Source organism: Chamaea fasciata, unplaced genomic scaffold, assembly GCF_029207755.1.
Source record: "Chamaea fasciata isolate MVZ Bird 193981 ecotype frontalis unplaced genomic scaffold, bChaFas1.0.hap1 SCAF_1, whole genome shotgun sequence".
Lineage (NCBI taxonomy): Eukaryota > Metazoa > Chordata > Aves > Passeriformes > Sylviidae > Chamaea > Chamaea fasciata.
In genome coordinates, this window is record NW_027094086.1 from 41,407,701 (window position 1) to 41,423,597 (window position 15,897).

The following is a 15,897-nucleotide window of genomic DNA, read 5'->3' on the forward strand; positions in this document are numbered from 1 at the left end:
AAGAGGAAGATCAAATAGTCAAGATGCTTCACAGCAGCTTTTATTGCTGTTATCAAAAATTTTTTAGTAACTATTCTGGCATAGAAGACTACAGATATTTTTCCCACATATGTGTTATGATTGAGAATTTGATACAATAAGGGATTGAGGGGATAGAAGCCTGAAAGTTTTAAATGCACTGACTAGAGAACCAATTTAACAAAAATACCTGGAGCAAAGACTACAGCTACTTTACCTTTCATGTCAATACTTGAAATAAACAAAATGTCAGCAAAATGTTTGTGGGTTGAAGTGCAACAAAGTAGTGCCAAAAATGTGCCAAGATGAAATAGAAGCACTAGCTAATTAAGGGTGTAGTGCCTCAGTGGTCTTTTCCTCAGCTGCTACCATCACTTTCGTAAGAAGCTCAAGTGGCAGGCGAAGTTTTGGTGACAAATCTGGCAAATTCTAAGGTATGAAGAAAATTATTTTAAAAGTAATAGCTGAAAGGTATATATTGTGGCTTGAAATACCTGACAGAATGGATGATTGCAACTTATACTGACCTCAAGTGAAACATTTTATTAAGTAATTAAATAATTAATACTTAGATTGGTGAGATTTGAAGTCCAAATAACACCCTGTCCAGTTCCATCAGCCTATTGAAAGCCCATTACCACAGGCTTAAAGGACCACAGGACGACAAGGGCAGGTGGGAACCCAAATTAGGGACTCAGAAAGTGACACCCAGTCTGGGTCCCCTGCTAGGGCTGTCCTAGAACAGCTTCAGCTGCAGTGTCCAAGTGTGAAACCCATTATGGTAAGAAAATGCCATAGCACCTCCTGGAGTGAGCACAGGTCAGTGCCTGAGAGCTTGGGACACACAATGGAATGCAGTTTTATATTGCACAAGGCCTGTGAAAATATGTATGGATACATGTAGTGTATATGTGCGCTCTGCCTCCATATGCCTCCTGGGGATACATCTTCACCCTCATGACTCTTCTGCACCTGGGCATACAGAGCTGCAGCAGCCTCCCCTCTCCTGGGCTTTCAGACCTAGTTCACTTTATTTTCCCTCAAACAAAAATCAAAGTGATGCACTACAATGATAGTGCAAAGGTTTTAGTTAAAAATTACACTGTGTACAAGCATGAGGTTGCCGATTATTTAATTAGACAGGGGCATTTGATGAAAATAGGTTGAAAATCTGTATTTTATTAACTTCTTTTTGGGAAGAAAGAGATAGACCATAGTCTTGGAAGTGAACACCGCTGATTCTGTGGCACAAACCACATTTTACACAAAACATATAAACTCATTTAATTTTATTTAAATGCTAGTTAAAAGATCTTCTCTGCGGTCTCCAGATTATGGAGTTTTTTTAGGATGGGTGGAATCATCCCCTCTTTCCCTTTTCTACCATGGAAGCTCTGCAAATCAGCTGATTTTTAAAGAGCTAAGTTTGAAATCAATGTCCCCATTAGAAACTAGATGCAGAATGAAACAGATCTGTCAGCGCACTTTCACTGTAAACGCTAAGATAGGACTCATTTGCCGAGTTGTCTTTCTGTGACTGCTCTTGTCATTATGTCTGCTGGACACAGAGTGAAGTGAATTACCACTAAATAGCCTATAGAGTTTAAAGAATAACATTTTAAAAAACTATGAAAATAATACTTATCTTCCTCTTTACTTGAATAAGTGCATTCAAAAAGAAATAACAATAATAAAACCAAAATCAAAATGCCCTAATAACATGCTTTAACTCTTGGTCAGCCATGAAGTAGTTAGAAAGTGGGACTACATGATCATTGCAGGCTCCTTCCACCTGAAAATATTCTATTTGAAAAGCCAAACATCAAGATTATTAAGAATGATTTCTTCCATAAAAATAATCTGGGATATAGTGCTATAGAATTTACACTGTGCATGCATTTTCTGAGGTATTAAAGCCTGAATGTGTACCATCCTGGAAAAACATCTCACTATTCTTTCCCAAAGGCAAGGTTCATTTTAATATTACTTTTTGACCCTACTATTCCTTTCAGAATGCTGTCATGATTTATTGTTCTTTAGTCTGCTTATTTTCTCTTCTCCTGTAAGTTATTATAGCTGATTCTAAAGTCACAATTGGTTTTAGATGCAGTTAGTTCTTGATTTTAGTGCTGTTGCAATCCCTTCACTTCAATTTTTTCATGGAATCATGGCCACACTTAAAGTTCTAGCCAGTTTTCTTGTTTCCAGTTCTACCTTCCTAAATGCTGTTTGTGGTTTTCAGTGTACAGGTAATTGTCGTGATTTTTTAATTATAATAATGCACTAAAATAATTACATAATTTGCTGTAAATGGTTCTCACTGTGTCTCAATTGATGAAGTTGTTAAAATCACATTAAAACAATTGTTCATAGACAATCACTGAGTAAATAAAAAGCCCTTGATAATGTCTACAAATACGTTTTATTTGCTTTCTTTAAAGCAAATTAGTATAAACACAGAAACACTTCCCTCATCTCTAGTGGAGGGAGACTGAAATACTTTCCATTGACATTATGAAACAAATTCTAGGCAAAAATTACTCTCTTACCTCTCTAAAACTGAATGGAATTGCTTTTCATTTTGGTCATGTTCACAGCTTCCCTTCTCCCCACCCACCTTTCTCCCATAATCCTACATTTCCCCCTTGATTCTTCTGAACAGCACCAGGAAGATTCCTGACTCCATTGACGTTGTACAGGCTTTCAGATCTAAACAATTCAAGGAGAGCAAAGCTAACACAAAACATAGCTGTCTGCACCTACATTGTGCCTTAAGAGGTAAATGGGAAAAGAGGTGAGGTCTAGTGATGAATTCACTTGCGCAAATTTTTTCATCTTCCACTACAAAGTCCATCTGCCACCATGAAATGATCAGCTGAATAACTTACATTTGATTATATAATTCCTAAAACTTCAGGGGAAGAAATAAAAAGGGGGGGAAAAGTATCTAAAAGTATATCTAAAAAAAAAAATAAAAAGGATTAAAATTTCATTGATTTTCATTCTACTATTGTTTGAAAAAAAGAATCTGATCCTACCTCTTCACAGGCGGTCCTGAAATCCATGTGCTATGACACAGCAAGTGATATTTGTCTAAAATGGAGAGAAAGATTTCATTAGAATGAAAAAGATACAGCAAAACATAAAAGTTATCTGTCTGAGATGAGCAATGGCACTTCTCTTTGCTACGTCCAGTTATAGCCATTGCTTAAAAGGAGAAATAATCAAAGTTGCAACAGGATTAGGAAGATGTTAGAGGTTGTTCCTGTTCTTATAAAGTACACAACCTGGTTTCACTGAATATAATCAAAGGAATGCTTGTGTTCCCACCACCTCCTTCCTTTCACAGGTCGTTCAAACATACTTTTCTTACTGCGAATGTAAATTTCTTTTTGCTTTTTCCAATTTTTGTTTCATAAGTAAGAGTATACTCAAAAGTAACAAAAACAGAGACAATTAAGTGTTGCTTTTCAGAACACACCCTCTCTTTTAAATTTTTTTCTTTTCTCCCCTAATTAAAAACCATCAGTCACCACTACTTTTTGTCTCACATTTTATTAATGTACCTAATCTCTCCACAGAAGCCGCTGTCATTTAATAGTGTGCTTACATTGCAGAAATATTTATGAGTTGAAAAACAAATGTTAGAAAAGTCAGAAATACGTGTGAGTGCTGGCAAAATGTCACACCAAATCCTGTGATTATTACTTTGCCTGGCCTTTACTTAGAGTGGATTCTTCACCATGCACACTTATGCATTCATTTATTTATGTGGTAAAGCCACTGGAACAGGATGTTAGCAGAGGCTACTAACAGCGTCCTGCTGCTGGGTCTGCAATAGAAACACTCATGCATCAGTCAGTAACATTTCCAGGAAACAAAAAATGGTCCTGGGCAAAACAGCAGTTTCATTCAGCAGTTGGAAAAAACCAATCATATACCAAATTCTCTCCATCAAGTATTTTATTACTATTTTGTAGTGTTCTACTGTATGGGTACAGTACTCAAAGTTCCAACACAAAATTTGTACCATTAGGGTACATTAAAAATAAAATTTAGAATTCTTCACATAGTACAAAAATTTAAGTCCTAATACTTACAATTAAACCTCTTAATAGTAATAAAATCTTTTCATTAAGCATCTTGATTTATTTTGCTGACCTGAAGGCAGTTTTGTTGAACAGCACACATATGAGGTTAATGTTCTCTATTTATTGAGCTCTGCCTCATTCACAGCCTGTGCTCTAGACTAATTTCTAGCAAAGATAGCCTAGGTTGGCTAGGTTACAATTCATAAATTTATAAAGGACCCATCATCATTCCCTCCTTATCAGCTTGACACAAGCACCAAGATCCAATAACGAACTGTATCTGTAATTCTGCTATCAAAAATGCTCATAAAATCAAGGTCATTATTACTGTTTCAAAGATTTTCTCTCTGCTGGGTCAGTCATTGAGTTACAAAGAATGTTTCCTTGTGATCTTTATGAACTCTTTTTTTCAGTTGAGTAAACTGAAGTTGAAAAGAGACTTTACTCACCTTAACCGAATATTCTAAGGACTTCTTATCATTCTGGAGCTAAAAGAGCATGCATCTTTGAAAGATAAACTGATGTAATGCACAGCGCTCTGCCTTCTTGGGCCCAGGTATGGCAGGTCACTAATTCCTACTGCAGTCAAAAGTTTATTCTCTTCTGTTACGTTCTGCCTTATTAATAAAAGTTCTGCAAAGTTTGGGTTTGGGCAGCTTTGGTTCCACAGTCAATTCTGCTTTCAGTGGAACTCCAGTTCCACATAATTCCACTTTCATTCTCTTTTAGCTATTCTTTGATCTAAACCTTATCTAACCCCATTCATTTTCATAACTCAGCATGACTAATTTTTTATTCTTGGTTTTTAGGTATAAAGCATTTAGTTACTTATTTCAGAAATACTTGTATTATCACAGAGAAAAAATAATTGTTACTTATAAAATATTTTCTAAAATGTAAAGCTGGAGCTACACAATTCTCAACACAAAATAAAATTCCTTGCAGAGAGTTTACGTGTTTTTCAGGCAGGCAACATCTCAGTTACTAATCTTTGCAATACAGCTGCCACTCCTTCTGCTCCCCTCTATTTCCTACTGATTCTCATCAGCAGCTGCACAGAGAATGTAAGCCCATTATCAATGTTCTTTTTTCTGACTATCAGCAATTTTATAACACTTGATATTTTACAAACAGCACACAGAAGGTTTGATTACAAAGTGCAGTACCTCATAAATCAACTCAGAAATGTCATTGTTTCCAGCATTTATACCCCAAACAAACACTCTAGATAATTAAATTACAGGAATACATATCATGCATCATGCAGAAATGTAATATCTTATGCTGATAAAAGCCCTTATGATTACTAATTGTCTTGTCCTGTAATACATGAAAAAAGGCAGAAAATATAAACCTAAGTAATCACAAAAATAAAAAATTGTAAAATGCTAAACTGTGAAACCCAGTGCTTACAGATATCCGGGATATGCTTCTGGCTAATCTCTGCAACCCCATGTCCAAATCACAGCCACTTTCACCTGAGCAACTTTCCAGCTCTCATAGGAGCTTCCTTCAGCCTGATTTTTTTTTTTTTTTTTTTTTTTGGCCCTCCCCACCTTTAGGTTGCTCTGGGACAAACTGTGCTTCAGAATGTTGAGAAAGGAGCTGCCTGTGGCTTTGAGTTGAGGAGGTGTAGAGGAAACAGCTCCAGGACACAGCCTGGTTTGCAGGCACAGAGGGAGGCATGAACAGCATGTATCACTCAGAGAGAAATGAAAGCTCCAAAAGCAGTGTGCCGTTCTCTAAAGGGGCTGGGAAGCACTGCAATCAAAGGTACGTAAACAAGCAAGCTTTGAAAAGTTACTTGCCAACCTTTCAATTTGTCTTGCAATCTGCACCTCCTCCAAAACTGAGTTATCAGACCTATTTAGCTCACCTCTGCTGATGCATGTAAAAGGAACAGTGTGTGACAGACAGGCTGGGAAGAGACTTTGACACCCCCTTGGCAGAAAAATGAGTTATTCAACACTGAAGAAACATTTACCAAGAAGTATTTTTATGGCATTTGTGTTCTAAAGGGAAATCAATTGCTAAAACATACCGGCAAAGATGAAGGCTATGGCAGCCCACAGAGACAAAGCTTCATTTAGGATAATGCACTGAGCACTTGAGCTATGCTCTGATCTTCTTATAATAAATCAGGTCATATTCCAGTGGTATAATAGATGTAATTTCACAAAGTACTTCCGTGACTGAATACTCCAGCATACAATAATGAAATAAGATAGCAAGCAAAAAAAAGATTTCTTGTACACACAGCATCAAGAAGAGACACTCTGCGAAGTGTAGGAAGTACCTCAGTCCAAATTAAATACTACTGATGGTGGGAATCACTTCATTTTCAAGGTTACTGGTGCAAAGTAAGAATACAATACTGTATGCACAAATAACGAGTGTATGGAGAAATGATGCATTATAAAATGCAGTTTCATTTAGCATATGATATCACTGCATATCACTTGTATATGTTCTACTTGATTAAGAGATAAAATAAGAAATTCTTATTGTCTGTGAAAAGTCTGAACTGCTAATGGGGAAAGAGACTAAAATCATATTTCAAAGGCATAAATCACAGATCAGCAACTACTTATGATAATAGTTGTCTACTAATGTTTGCCTTTTGAAGTCCTTTTGCCTCCAATCTTGCCAAAATATTTTGGGCTCTATATTTGTAAATGTCTGAAGAAAATCATATCTGTTGTTTTTGTGTGTGTTAGGAAATTAAACATACATACATTTGTAACTCTGAAAGGCCTTTTTTTAGCAGTAATTAAAACTAAACCCCCAACCTTTTCTATTTTAAATAGGGAAAGTAAATACAGAAATTATCCTTTAGAGCATAGCTAGCCCCTTGTGCTTTACAAGAAAGAAAAATATTTCTGGAAAAAAAAAAAAAAGTTACTTCAAATCCAAATTCCTTGAACGTTCATTTCATTCCACCCAGATTGCCACAAGGTGTTTGGTACGGAAAGAGTGGTCAGAGGCATGCAGGCACCACAGTAAATCAAAGGAGCAGTTGAATAACTGCAGATTAATAAACCTTCATTCAGTTATTGCCTTCCAGCACACTTGAATTATATTTCATTTGACCACTGAGTTACTTATGTTCAGTTAACATAATGATTTTTAGTAATTTACATACTGGACTCATTTGCTGAAAAATTTCTCAGCAAGTTTGGCAACAGTGTCTAGGTTCAAGCATTTCCTCATGCCTCCTCACAAAGTTCAACACAAGTAGGAGGATCTGTGTATCCATTGCACAGAATTACAGTTTAATAAATTGATGTAAGGAGAAAGATTCTCATGGAGCTGGAGGACCCTAAGCTGTATGTATCAATCTACCTGATAATGCAAGGACTGAGATGAACTTTGGAATCAGCAAACCTGTGCAGTTCTTTGGCAGGGAGGAAAATAATTACCTGACAAAGCTTTTTAACTAAAGTGTCCAGCTCTTAGCAAAGCTCATGCTTCAAAAGAATTGAAGCTGGCAATTAGTAGCTAACATGATTTTTAATGTTTTGTTCATTTTACCTTGGTTAAAACAAGTATGGTATTTATCTGCCAGTCATAATTTATTATTTTAGTGGCAAGCCTATTTAATACACAAGCCAAATTAATGATTCACTCCATAAACAACAATTTTTCCATAGTCAGTGATCCAGAAGGCAGTATTAACTGAATGAATGCATCCTAGGCTTCTGTTTGTTTATTCAGTGCTGTTTGCATTAACAATTATCTAGTGCCCCCAGAACAAACACCCAAAATGACCTAACTAGTCGCCCAGTCTGTTCTGGCTTGGCAGAAGAAAACTACTGCAAATGGCAAAATTAAAAAAAAAAAAAAAGAAAAAACAAAAATACCAGAACAACACAACACACAATCTTTCAGAAAGAAAAGCAACATTAGAGGAGAATAACCTGAAAACAGTGATATTAAATGGCAATGGGTTGTCACTGCATGTCTTTATGTGAAACACACTATGGCAGACTGGAACATGAAAGTTTGGCTCTGGGTCAAAGTCTGGAACGCTAGTAGAAAAAAAAAATTAATCTTTTGTCTGGTTTCTCACTTTTCCAATGTTACCCTTTTGTGATTCAATAGATGTGATGTGCCCAAATATAATTATGTATGTGATTTCAAAGAGGACAGTGCACATGTTAAAGCCCAGGCTTGTACTAAATGTCTCCTTATTCTTCACTGCTCTGGAGGTTGCATGAACTGTGGTATGATGCAGACAATTTCTCAGTTTTGCCTAAATAACAGTGCCTTTTGTCAGAGATTAAGAGTTTTCCTCTGACTGTTCAGCACTGCATTCTGGATTTTCCCTCCATTATATCTCGACACAACATTTTCATATAGAATACTGGCACTCCTCTGCCAAGGCAATTGTTTCACACTCAAATGTAAATTTCATGCCCCTGGCATTATGCCTAATGCCAATAATTCAGTGAGACTTTCCACATTATACTGCATCTTTTGATTTCACTTAATTTAAAAGAAACAAGCCAAAAACATTGTATCAGTGTCCTTAAGCAGGTTAGAAAATAAATTAATGGTTGTAAATACTTGAGAAGTATTTATTTGAGATTTTTAGATCCTTTATAAACACCTGAAAAATATATTTATACCTGCATATATAAATATGTCATGTCCATAGTTAATTGCAGTTCTTAATGAAAAAATGATCATTCACAGTGAAATTTAAAAAATATGTATATCCTGCTTAAGAAAAATCAAAATAATAGTATGTAGAGAATAATGGAAATTGAAACCAGATTACATGAAGAAAAGGACTTATTAAAGATTATTGAATTAAAATAATAGGGATGTGTTTTATGCCCAGTTTACGAGAGTATAAAGAAGCACATATTTCCATTTTTTCAATTTTTCCCATATACCAGGGAAAATCCAAAGCAGTATTTTCCAATAGATATAACATCATTTCTGCTCATTCGAAGCAGTTTGGATCACAAATGCCAGTATGTCTTGATAGCGCTTGAACGAACAAGATAAGATAACTGAAGGAAATTACAAAATCTATTCTCAGAGAAATTCAGAAGTTTCATTAACTGCAATGAAAACAATAAGTAATTTTTAACTGACCCAGGGGGGAAAAAAAATCAAAATCTCATTTGAAATTCCATAACGAAACCAATATTTGATTATGACCTTTCCTTATTTTGATGGGATTGAAATTAGTTGACTAAGGTCAAAACATTTTCAGTCTGTTTTATCATTATGTTTTAGGAAATGATTCCTACCACTGAAAAGAATATTCCTATTTTATATTTGCAAAATCAAAAAACTCTATTTTACATTATCAACGTATGTATAACAATATAATAGATTTGTAACGGCACTAGACCTTATAAGTCCATCCAACTGAGATGGTCACAGAAATCACAGCAGCCCACTAAAATAATTTATCTCATAATTATCTCATAAAAATATGTTTCTTTCATAATTTATCTTTCAGTGCATATTTTCATATTGTTATTTGGAGTTTTCTTTCCATTTAGAAAGTCCCACCACCACCAATTTTGCAACTGCAGTCAGTTTCTTTACTGAAATAGAATTGGGCTATGAGAGGTAAAAAGGTTTGGGGAATATGATTGTAAGCTACCAAAGAAGATGGGCATGCAGTTTGAGAACCTACAGAAGAAGACTGAGTCAGTGAAAGCTGGAAAAACAGAAGAAAATAGGTACTTATTTTTGGTAAACAACACTCTTTACAGAGACATTGGATTCAAATGACTACACCCTGATATCAGAATCACCTAGTTAAAACACCAGAAAACAAAAAAAAAAACAAACCCTGGACATTATAGGAGCAAGGCCAGAGATTTCCTATTAAAAGTGGACTAAGGCATCTGTGTTGCACTGCTGTTTAGACAAACTGTTGTTGTTGTTTACTGTGTGACATCATTGACCCTTGAATGTTGGTTTTTTTTTAATCACTGGGTATTTTTTTTCCTTCCTTTTTTCTATAGAGTATGAAATTACACATTTCCCATAAATAATCAGGTAAATAAAAAAAATCGATTCATAGAAATATTTAAATCAATGTGTTTAACTGACTATAAGATGGATTTAGAATTAAGTCTGAACTGCAACTTAGCTTCTAGTACCAGGTCCTGTAACCAACAGCAGTATTCCTGTCTGAGAACTCCTATTACAACAAGCATACATGTAATTCCAGTGGTCACCAATAAAAACTATGCATTTGTTTTGTCATCTCTGGGACAGCATAGCTAAAACAGAGAGAAAGACCAAGGTTTATTGCAGCTGCTGCTACAGTTTTACCTTATCTGAAAAGTCATTTATAAAGGCTACCAGCAAACAAAACACTTCCTCAGGTAGAGGTAAAAAAAACCAAGCAGACAAACCACAAAAAAAAACCCAAAAATAAATGCAACCCCCCAAACACTAGCCTATTTCAAAAGGTTGCCAGCAAAGAAAAAAAGAATAATCCAGTGCATGAACTACGAAATTCTAGCCAATAGAAATACCATGATCACTGTTTGCATAGTCTTCACCACATTTACTCTTTTTTTAGAGCAGATGCTTTTATATAGAAGAATTCAGTACTTATAGAAAAAAAACACCAAAAACTTGGCTCAAAATTAATCAACATAATTAGATCTTCCACTTCAGTTTTTATATGATTGCAGTAAAAGTCTTTAACTACTCTTGAATCCTGAAAGCAGGAATTTGTAGCAATGCTGTTGTAATATCAAGTCAAGTTTATTTACTGTCAAACTATTCCTGCAGTAGTACATTGTCAAAATGTATAAAAATGGAACTTGATATATGCAAAATATGCCACACAGGAAAACACAGCACTTAAAGCACTGTGTAATAAAAAAAAAAATAAAAAAAATAAAAAAAAAAAGGCAGCTAGCTAGCCAGTGAGAAATACTTTACAGCTAATTAGAAAATATCCCTCTAAGACAAGCACCCCTCACTGAAAATCCTTTCTTATGGAAGTGTATTGAAATGGGATTTTGAAATGGTCATCCCAGCTGTACACACATCCCTATCCTGCAGGGTGTTAATCCTGCTATAAGGCTATCACAGTAAGTCAGAAAAAAAACACCAACAGCCTGCTCCACTTTTAGAAACAGAGGTTGATTCAGACAAACACTGGCTAGTGGTAAACTGTGTTGATCCAGGAATACCGAGCTGCCACACAATGAAACCTGTGCAAAACACACACGGGTGGATAGCTGTAAGTAGCCTCCCTTTTTTAACCAGTCACATTGTGGGAATCATTCGTTTTGGTTATCACATTTTCTATATAATAAACTACCGTTCAGATTAGATTTTACTTAATGCACTCTTAAGATCACTGAAAGCCAAGATGCAAACACTGAAAGTCATAAGGATTTTTCTTTGTAAAATCCTGGACACACTCATGTTGCAATGTAATTGTAATAAAGGTGAGACTAATATCACTAATTTCTTCTACGATTGTCTTTCACACACCACTAAATGTAGATGAAAATGATAATGAGAATGTGAACTGTACAGTCAGTCAAGCAGACTGGAAGACGCTGAAGTCATGATGAAAAGGTTTTACCAGATGTAAAGTGAAAAGAATGGAGAAGAAGAGAATCTAAAACTTTGTAGGTCAGCAGAAAGGAGTTAGGGTATGTGAAATTGAGGAAGCTTTTGCTTCCTTGAGAACGTTGAGGGATGAGGAATAAGAAGACAACCTTCAAGACAGTGAATGTGAACGTTTGTAGCCACTACAGAAAACTTGATTCTAGGAAAATGCACCCAAAATCAGACCCAAATTCCACAGGTATGGTAGTGTTACACCAGGTTTCTATACTGAATACTAAAATTAAGCAATGCCAGTAAATTCATTGTCTCTGTTCTTAAGCTGCTAGCACAGACTCATACATGGATTTAGTCCATGACAAGTAGTACTTTCCAAAACAACAGGCAACAGGACCCAGGAATTAGTAAAAGGGTGACTTTTAATAGACATTTTTCTCACAGCCACCCTACTGCATAGGAAAAGACAGGTAAAAACCATGGATGTAGGCTGTTTTATGCAATTACCTCAGTGACAGAGGCCAGTTTCATTGACAGTGATAAACCTGACCTAGGAACTTCATATTTTGGAAACTCACAAGAAGTGGCAGAATGTAACAGCCAGTACTCTAGCTCAAGTGACAGCTCTGAAGTGTCTGCTCCTGAGAGTATATGAAGATACCTCATTACAGGTTATATTTTTTAAAAGTGGGTTCCAGTGGAAAATTTAGATTGTGTGTGTAAATGTAACTGAGACCTACTGCATACACAGTAACTTAAACTTGTATACCTTTATTTAATTCAAGTATTTTCCAATGTTTAACCTATCTGAAAGACTTTAAACTTAAGTCTTGAAATCAAATGGGACTCAGATTTCAAAAACTCCATTATATCACCAAAATTCACTGGTACAGTATATGAATATCTATATTGGTGCGCTAAACAGTACCAAAGGACTTCTCCACTTTAGACACAATCACTGAAGCAAAGCAGGAGTTTTGCTCTTCCTTTTTACTTTCCAAGCTTTTCAGGCCAGAGACTAGGGGTGAGGACAGACTTTAGGTCACAATTCCTTTATTCACTTTAAAATCTATTTCAGGGAATGGAAGGTTATATTTTAAAGACTCCATCCCCTCATCCTGTAGGGAACTAGAGGAAACTATAGGGTTCTTTTTCAGCATACATTTTCCCCCAAAGCAATGGAAGTAGGAACAAAATTTGAGAGAAAGAGAGAGTGAGACTTGGTTAATAAAAGTAACACAGCAGCACAGTCCAACAAGACTGATGAAAGAGGAAAAGGCATTAAACAGGAAGAGAAAAACACGAAAGAAGAGGGAAGAGATAGTTACTAAGAAGACCAAGGAAGGAAAAAATATGAAGGAGGAGAAAATGGAAACATATTCTAAAACTCATTTCATTTCCCTATTGCACATTATTAATCACTAAGATAAATCTTGTTACTTTTTTTAATCAATAGTATTCCATATGCTAATTATGACTGGTAAGCTGAAGGAAAGCACTTTAGGCATATGGAAGAACCTAACTTCCTTACATATTATTTTCTTTTCTCCCTCTCTCCTCCTTCCTCCTAGCACACTTGAGCAACAAAAGATAAAAACTAGAAAAAGAGAAATATATGTAAATCTTAGGGATCAGCTGACTACAAGCAATAATATTGAGGAAAGAGGGTCAAAGATGCATTAAGAAATAGTTCCCCTGCATTTTCAGTCACATGGGTATGGTAACTGGGCTTTATTTTAGAAATCTTTACACAAGATTACCAGAACTAACAAAATTCATTGCTTGAGACATGCCTACTGAAAACAAATTACTTCAATGCAGTCTTGGGTACCACCTAGATCACAATTGCTTAAAAGCATCCTTTATCATTTTAGAAATATTAAAGTGAAAGAGAGATATGTAAAGAGAAAAAACTCTGTACTGAAGTCCAGTGACACACTGAATTAAGGCAAATTAAGTCAATGTTAGCACAAGACACTGAAGCAGGAAATTAATACGGGTGTTGTGGGGCTGTACGGCACGTTTGAGGATCTGAGATTTGGCAAACCTGTCACAAAAGAATGATTAAGGCAGAAAGTTCGGCTATAGGATCATGCAGTAGAACAAAATACTATTTTTAGAATCTGTTGATAACCACATAGCCCAGGGAAAAGACTAGCCTCTTGCTTTCAGGGCAAGTGACAGCAATGCCATCAGGGTAAACTACAAGGACACACTGAGAGTAAATGGCAGACAAGTTAAATCTGAGACATATACAGGGCAATGAAAAAGTATGGCTTAGCAGAAGTTTTGTAAACTTAATTTCAAGGACTCTGTCACTCAGTGAATCCAAAATGTACATTCTTTTGCTACTTAATAAAGACACCCAATAAAAATTAGTCTAAGAAATCCTGGTGTCATGCAGTTTTATCTGAGCTTGAAATTTTACCAGTAAAAAAATCGTCAAGTATAATATAGTGACATTGAGTGGGAATCTTTTCTGATAGTTCTAGCTTCAGAAGTGTTTTCTAATGCTTGCCTGTGATATTTGATCATATTTTAAAGTAATTATTCTTAAGCATAGCTGATTGAGCCTGATTTAAAAGTAGCTGAAAACTAGAATGCTACAAAAGATATTAGAAAGTGTTTAACTCTTTGGGAAATGTTTCCCTTTTGAAAATTGAGATTTTGTGTGTATGTGTGTGTGTTGCTGGTACTACCTCTCGTAGCAACAGCACAACTTCCAGGTTGTTGCATTTCTTCATGGTTTAACAGCCACCAAATCCTGCTTAAAACAATGGCTTTCTCCATGAGAAATATTTAATCTTCCTGCTGTTTAACTTTGTCAAATTCCTTTTTTTTTCATTCTTCTTCAGAATACTAAATGCCTTCTGTAAAAATACTTGCAGTTTTCAAGCAGCAGTTTTAGCAATCATTAAAAGTGAACCTATAAAATGTGAGAGTCTGAAAGTACTGCTGTGAGAATTTGTACCACTTGAACGTGAGCATGATTTGGGAAAGATGATAAGGACTGACAAGTAGCAAATATCCATCAAGGTTCACAGTTCTTTTGGATTCTTACTATGTAGTGGAAGAAACTGAAAAAATAGAGCACATCTGTTCAAAACATGGGGGAAAAAAACTTTCCTGATTAATTTTTAATCCAAAAGCCCAAAAGAAAAAAAAGTCCTTAAGATATGCAGTCTCATGGTCTTCTACTCACTCCTCTGACTATTAAAAGAGACTGTCTCAGGGGAAAATCAACTGATAAACAATCTGCTGCCAGAATTGTGGCACCATGTTTGAGAACACAGTATGTGCTACCTTCTTAATCTTGGTGTACAAAAACTTATTGAAAAACAGTGTTTCCTCCACTTTCAAAAACAAACCCCTCACTATGTGATCGGTCATGAACCTGATCATGCCCATCCCTGCAGGGACTGGGATAATGGTCTTCACAAAGTCTAAAACAGTGAAGTACCCAAGCTTTTTCCTTTACAGACCATCATTTTAAGTTCAGCTTAAAAAAATTAAAGGAGGAAGAGAAGAGTCTCTCTAGTTTTGAACAAACTTCAATATTCTCTAGTAAAACCCTGTGAATAGCCTATAAATAACTGCCTATCTAGATTTCTTTTTAAAGAATAAACCTTGTAATCCCAATTTATATGACCTGGGATCTAAAGCATATGCTCCTTTTAACTTCCCCATTTACTGGGCTGGGCATCTCCCTTTTCAGGTTCTCCCTCCATTTTCCAATGCACCTGACTGGTTATGGTGAAGTGAGGTCATATGGACACACATATGAAGAAGGGTTTATCAAAGGATTTAGAATAATGTTTGACAATAACGACATACTTCTACTGAACCCATCTAATAATAAAGAAACACAACATCCAGAAACTTATCTTCAACAAATTATTTATTATATACATAAATGGAAGTTCTTCTTAACCACTTGTGAACAGATTAGTCCTGCTCAAGGCTTGAAAGTAGTGTTACGTACAAGATTTTTAAAGAGGACCCTAGCACAGCAATGACCCCTGCAAAAATGGTTTAAAATTTGCCAATCTAATGAACTTTTTGGTTCTCCTTCATAAGAACAGGGCAGGAAGATAAAGCCTGCATTTTGAAACCTTCTTCAATAGAACAGAAACAGAAATTATGTACTCTCTTAGGTCCCCAGTTTACATTTAGCTAGAAAATACTCCTGTTCAAGTGGGATGAAGACAATGTCTGTGCCTGGTTTGTG

At 35.7% G+C, this 15,897-nt stretch overlaps 1 protein-coding gene across 6 annotated transcripts in view; it reads right to left on the minus strand.

Annotated features, from left to right (window-relative positions):
* Positions 1-15,897, minus strand: part of SNTG1 (syntrophin gamma 1) — a 324,290-nt gene that overhangs the window by 158,616 nt on the left and 149,777 nt on the right. For all 6 annotated transcript variants that reach the window (XM_066181512.1, XM_066181540.1, XM_066181522.1 and 3 more), the window contains one exon: positions 3,057-3,111. In XM_066181512.1, coding sequence (XP_066037609.1) covers positions 3,057-3,083 — 27 coding nt within the window. In that variant the 5' untranslated portion in view covers positions 3,084-3,111. The remainder of the gene's footprint in view (positions 1-3,056; positions 3,112-15,897) is intronic.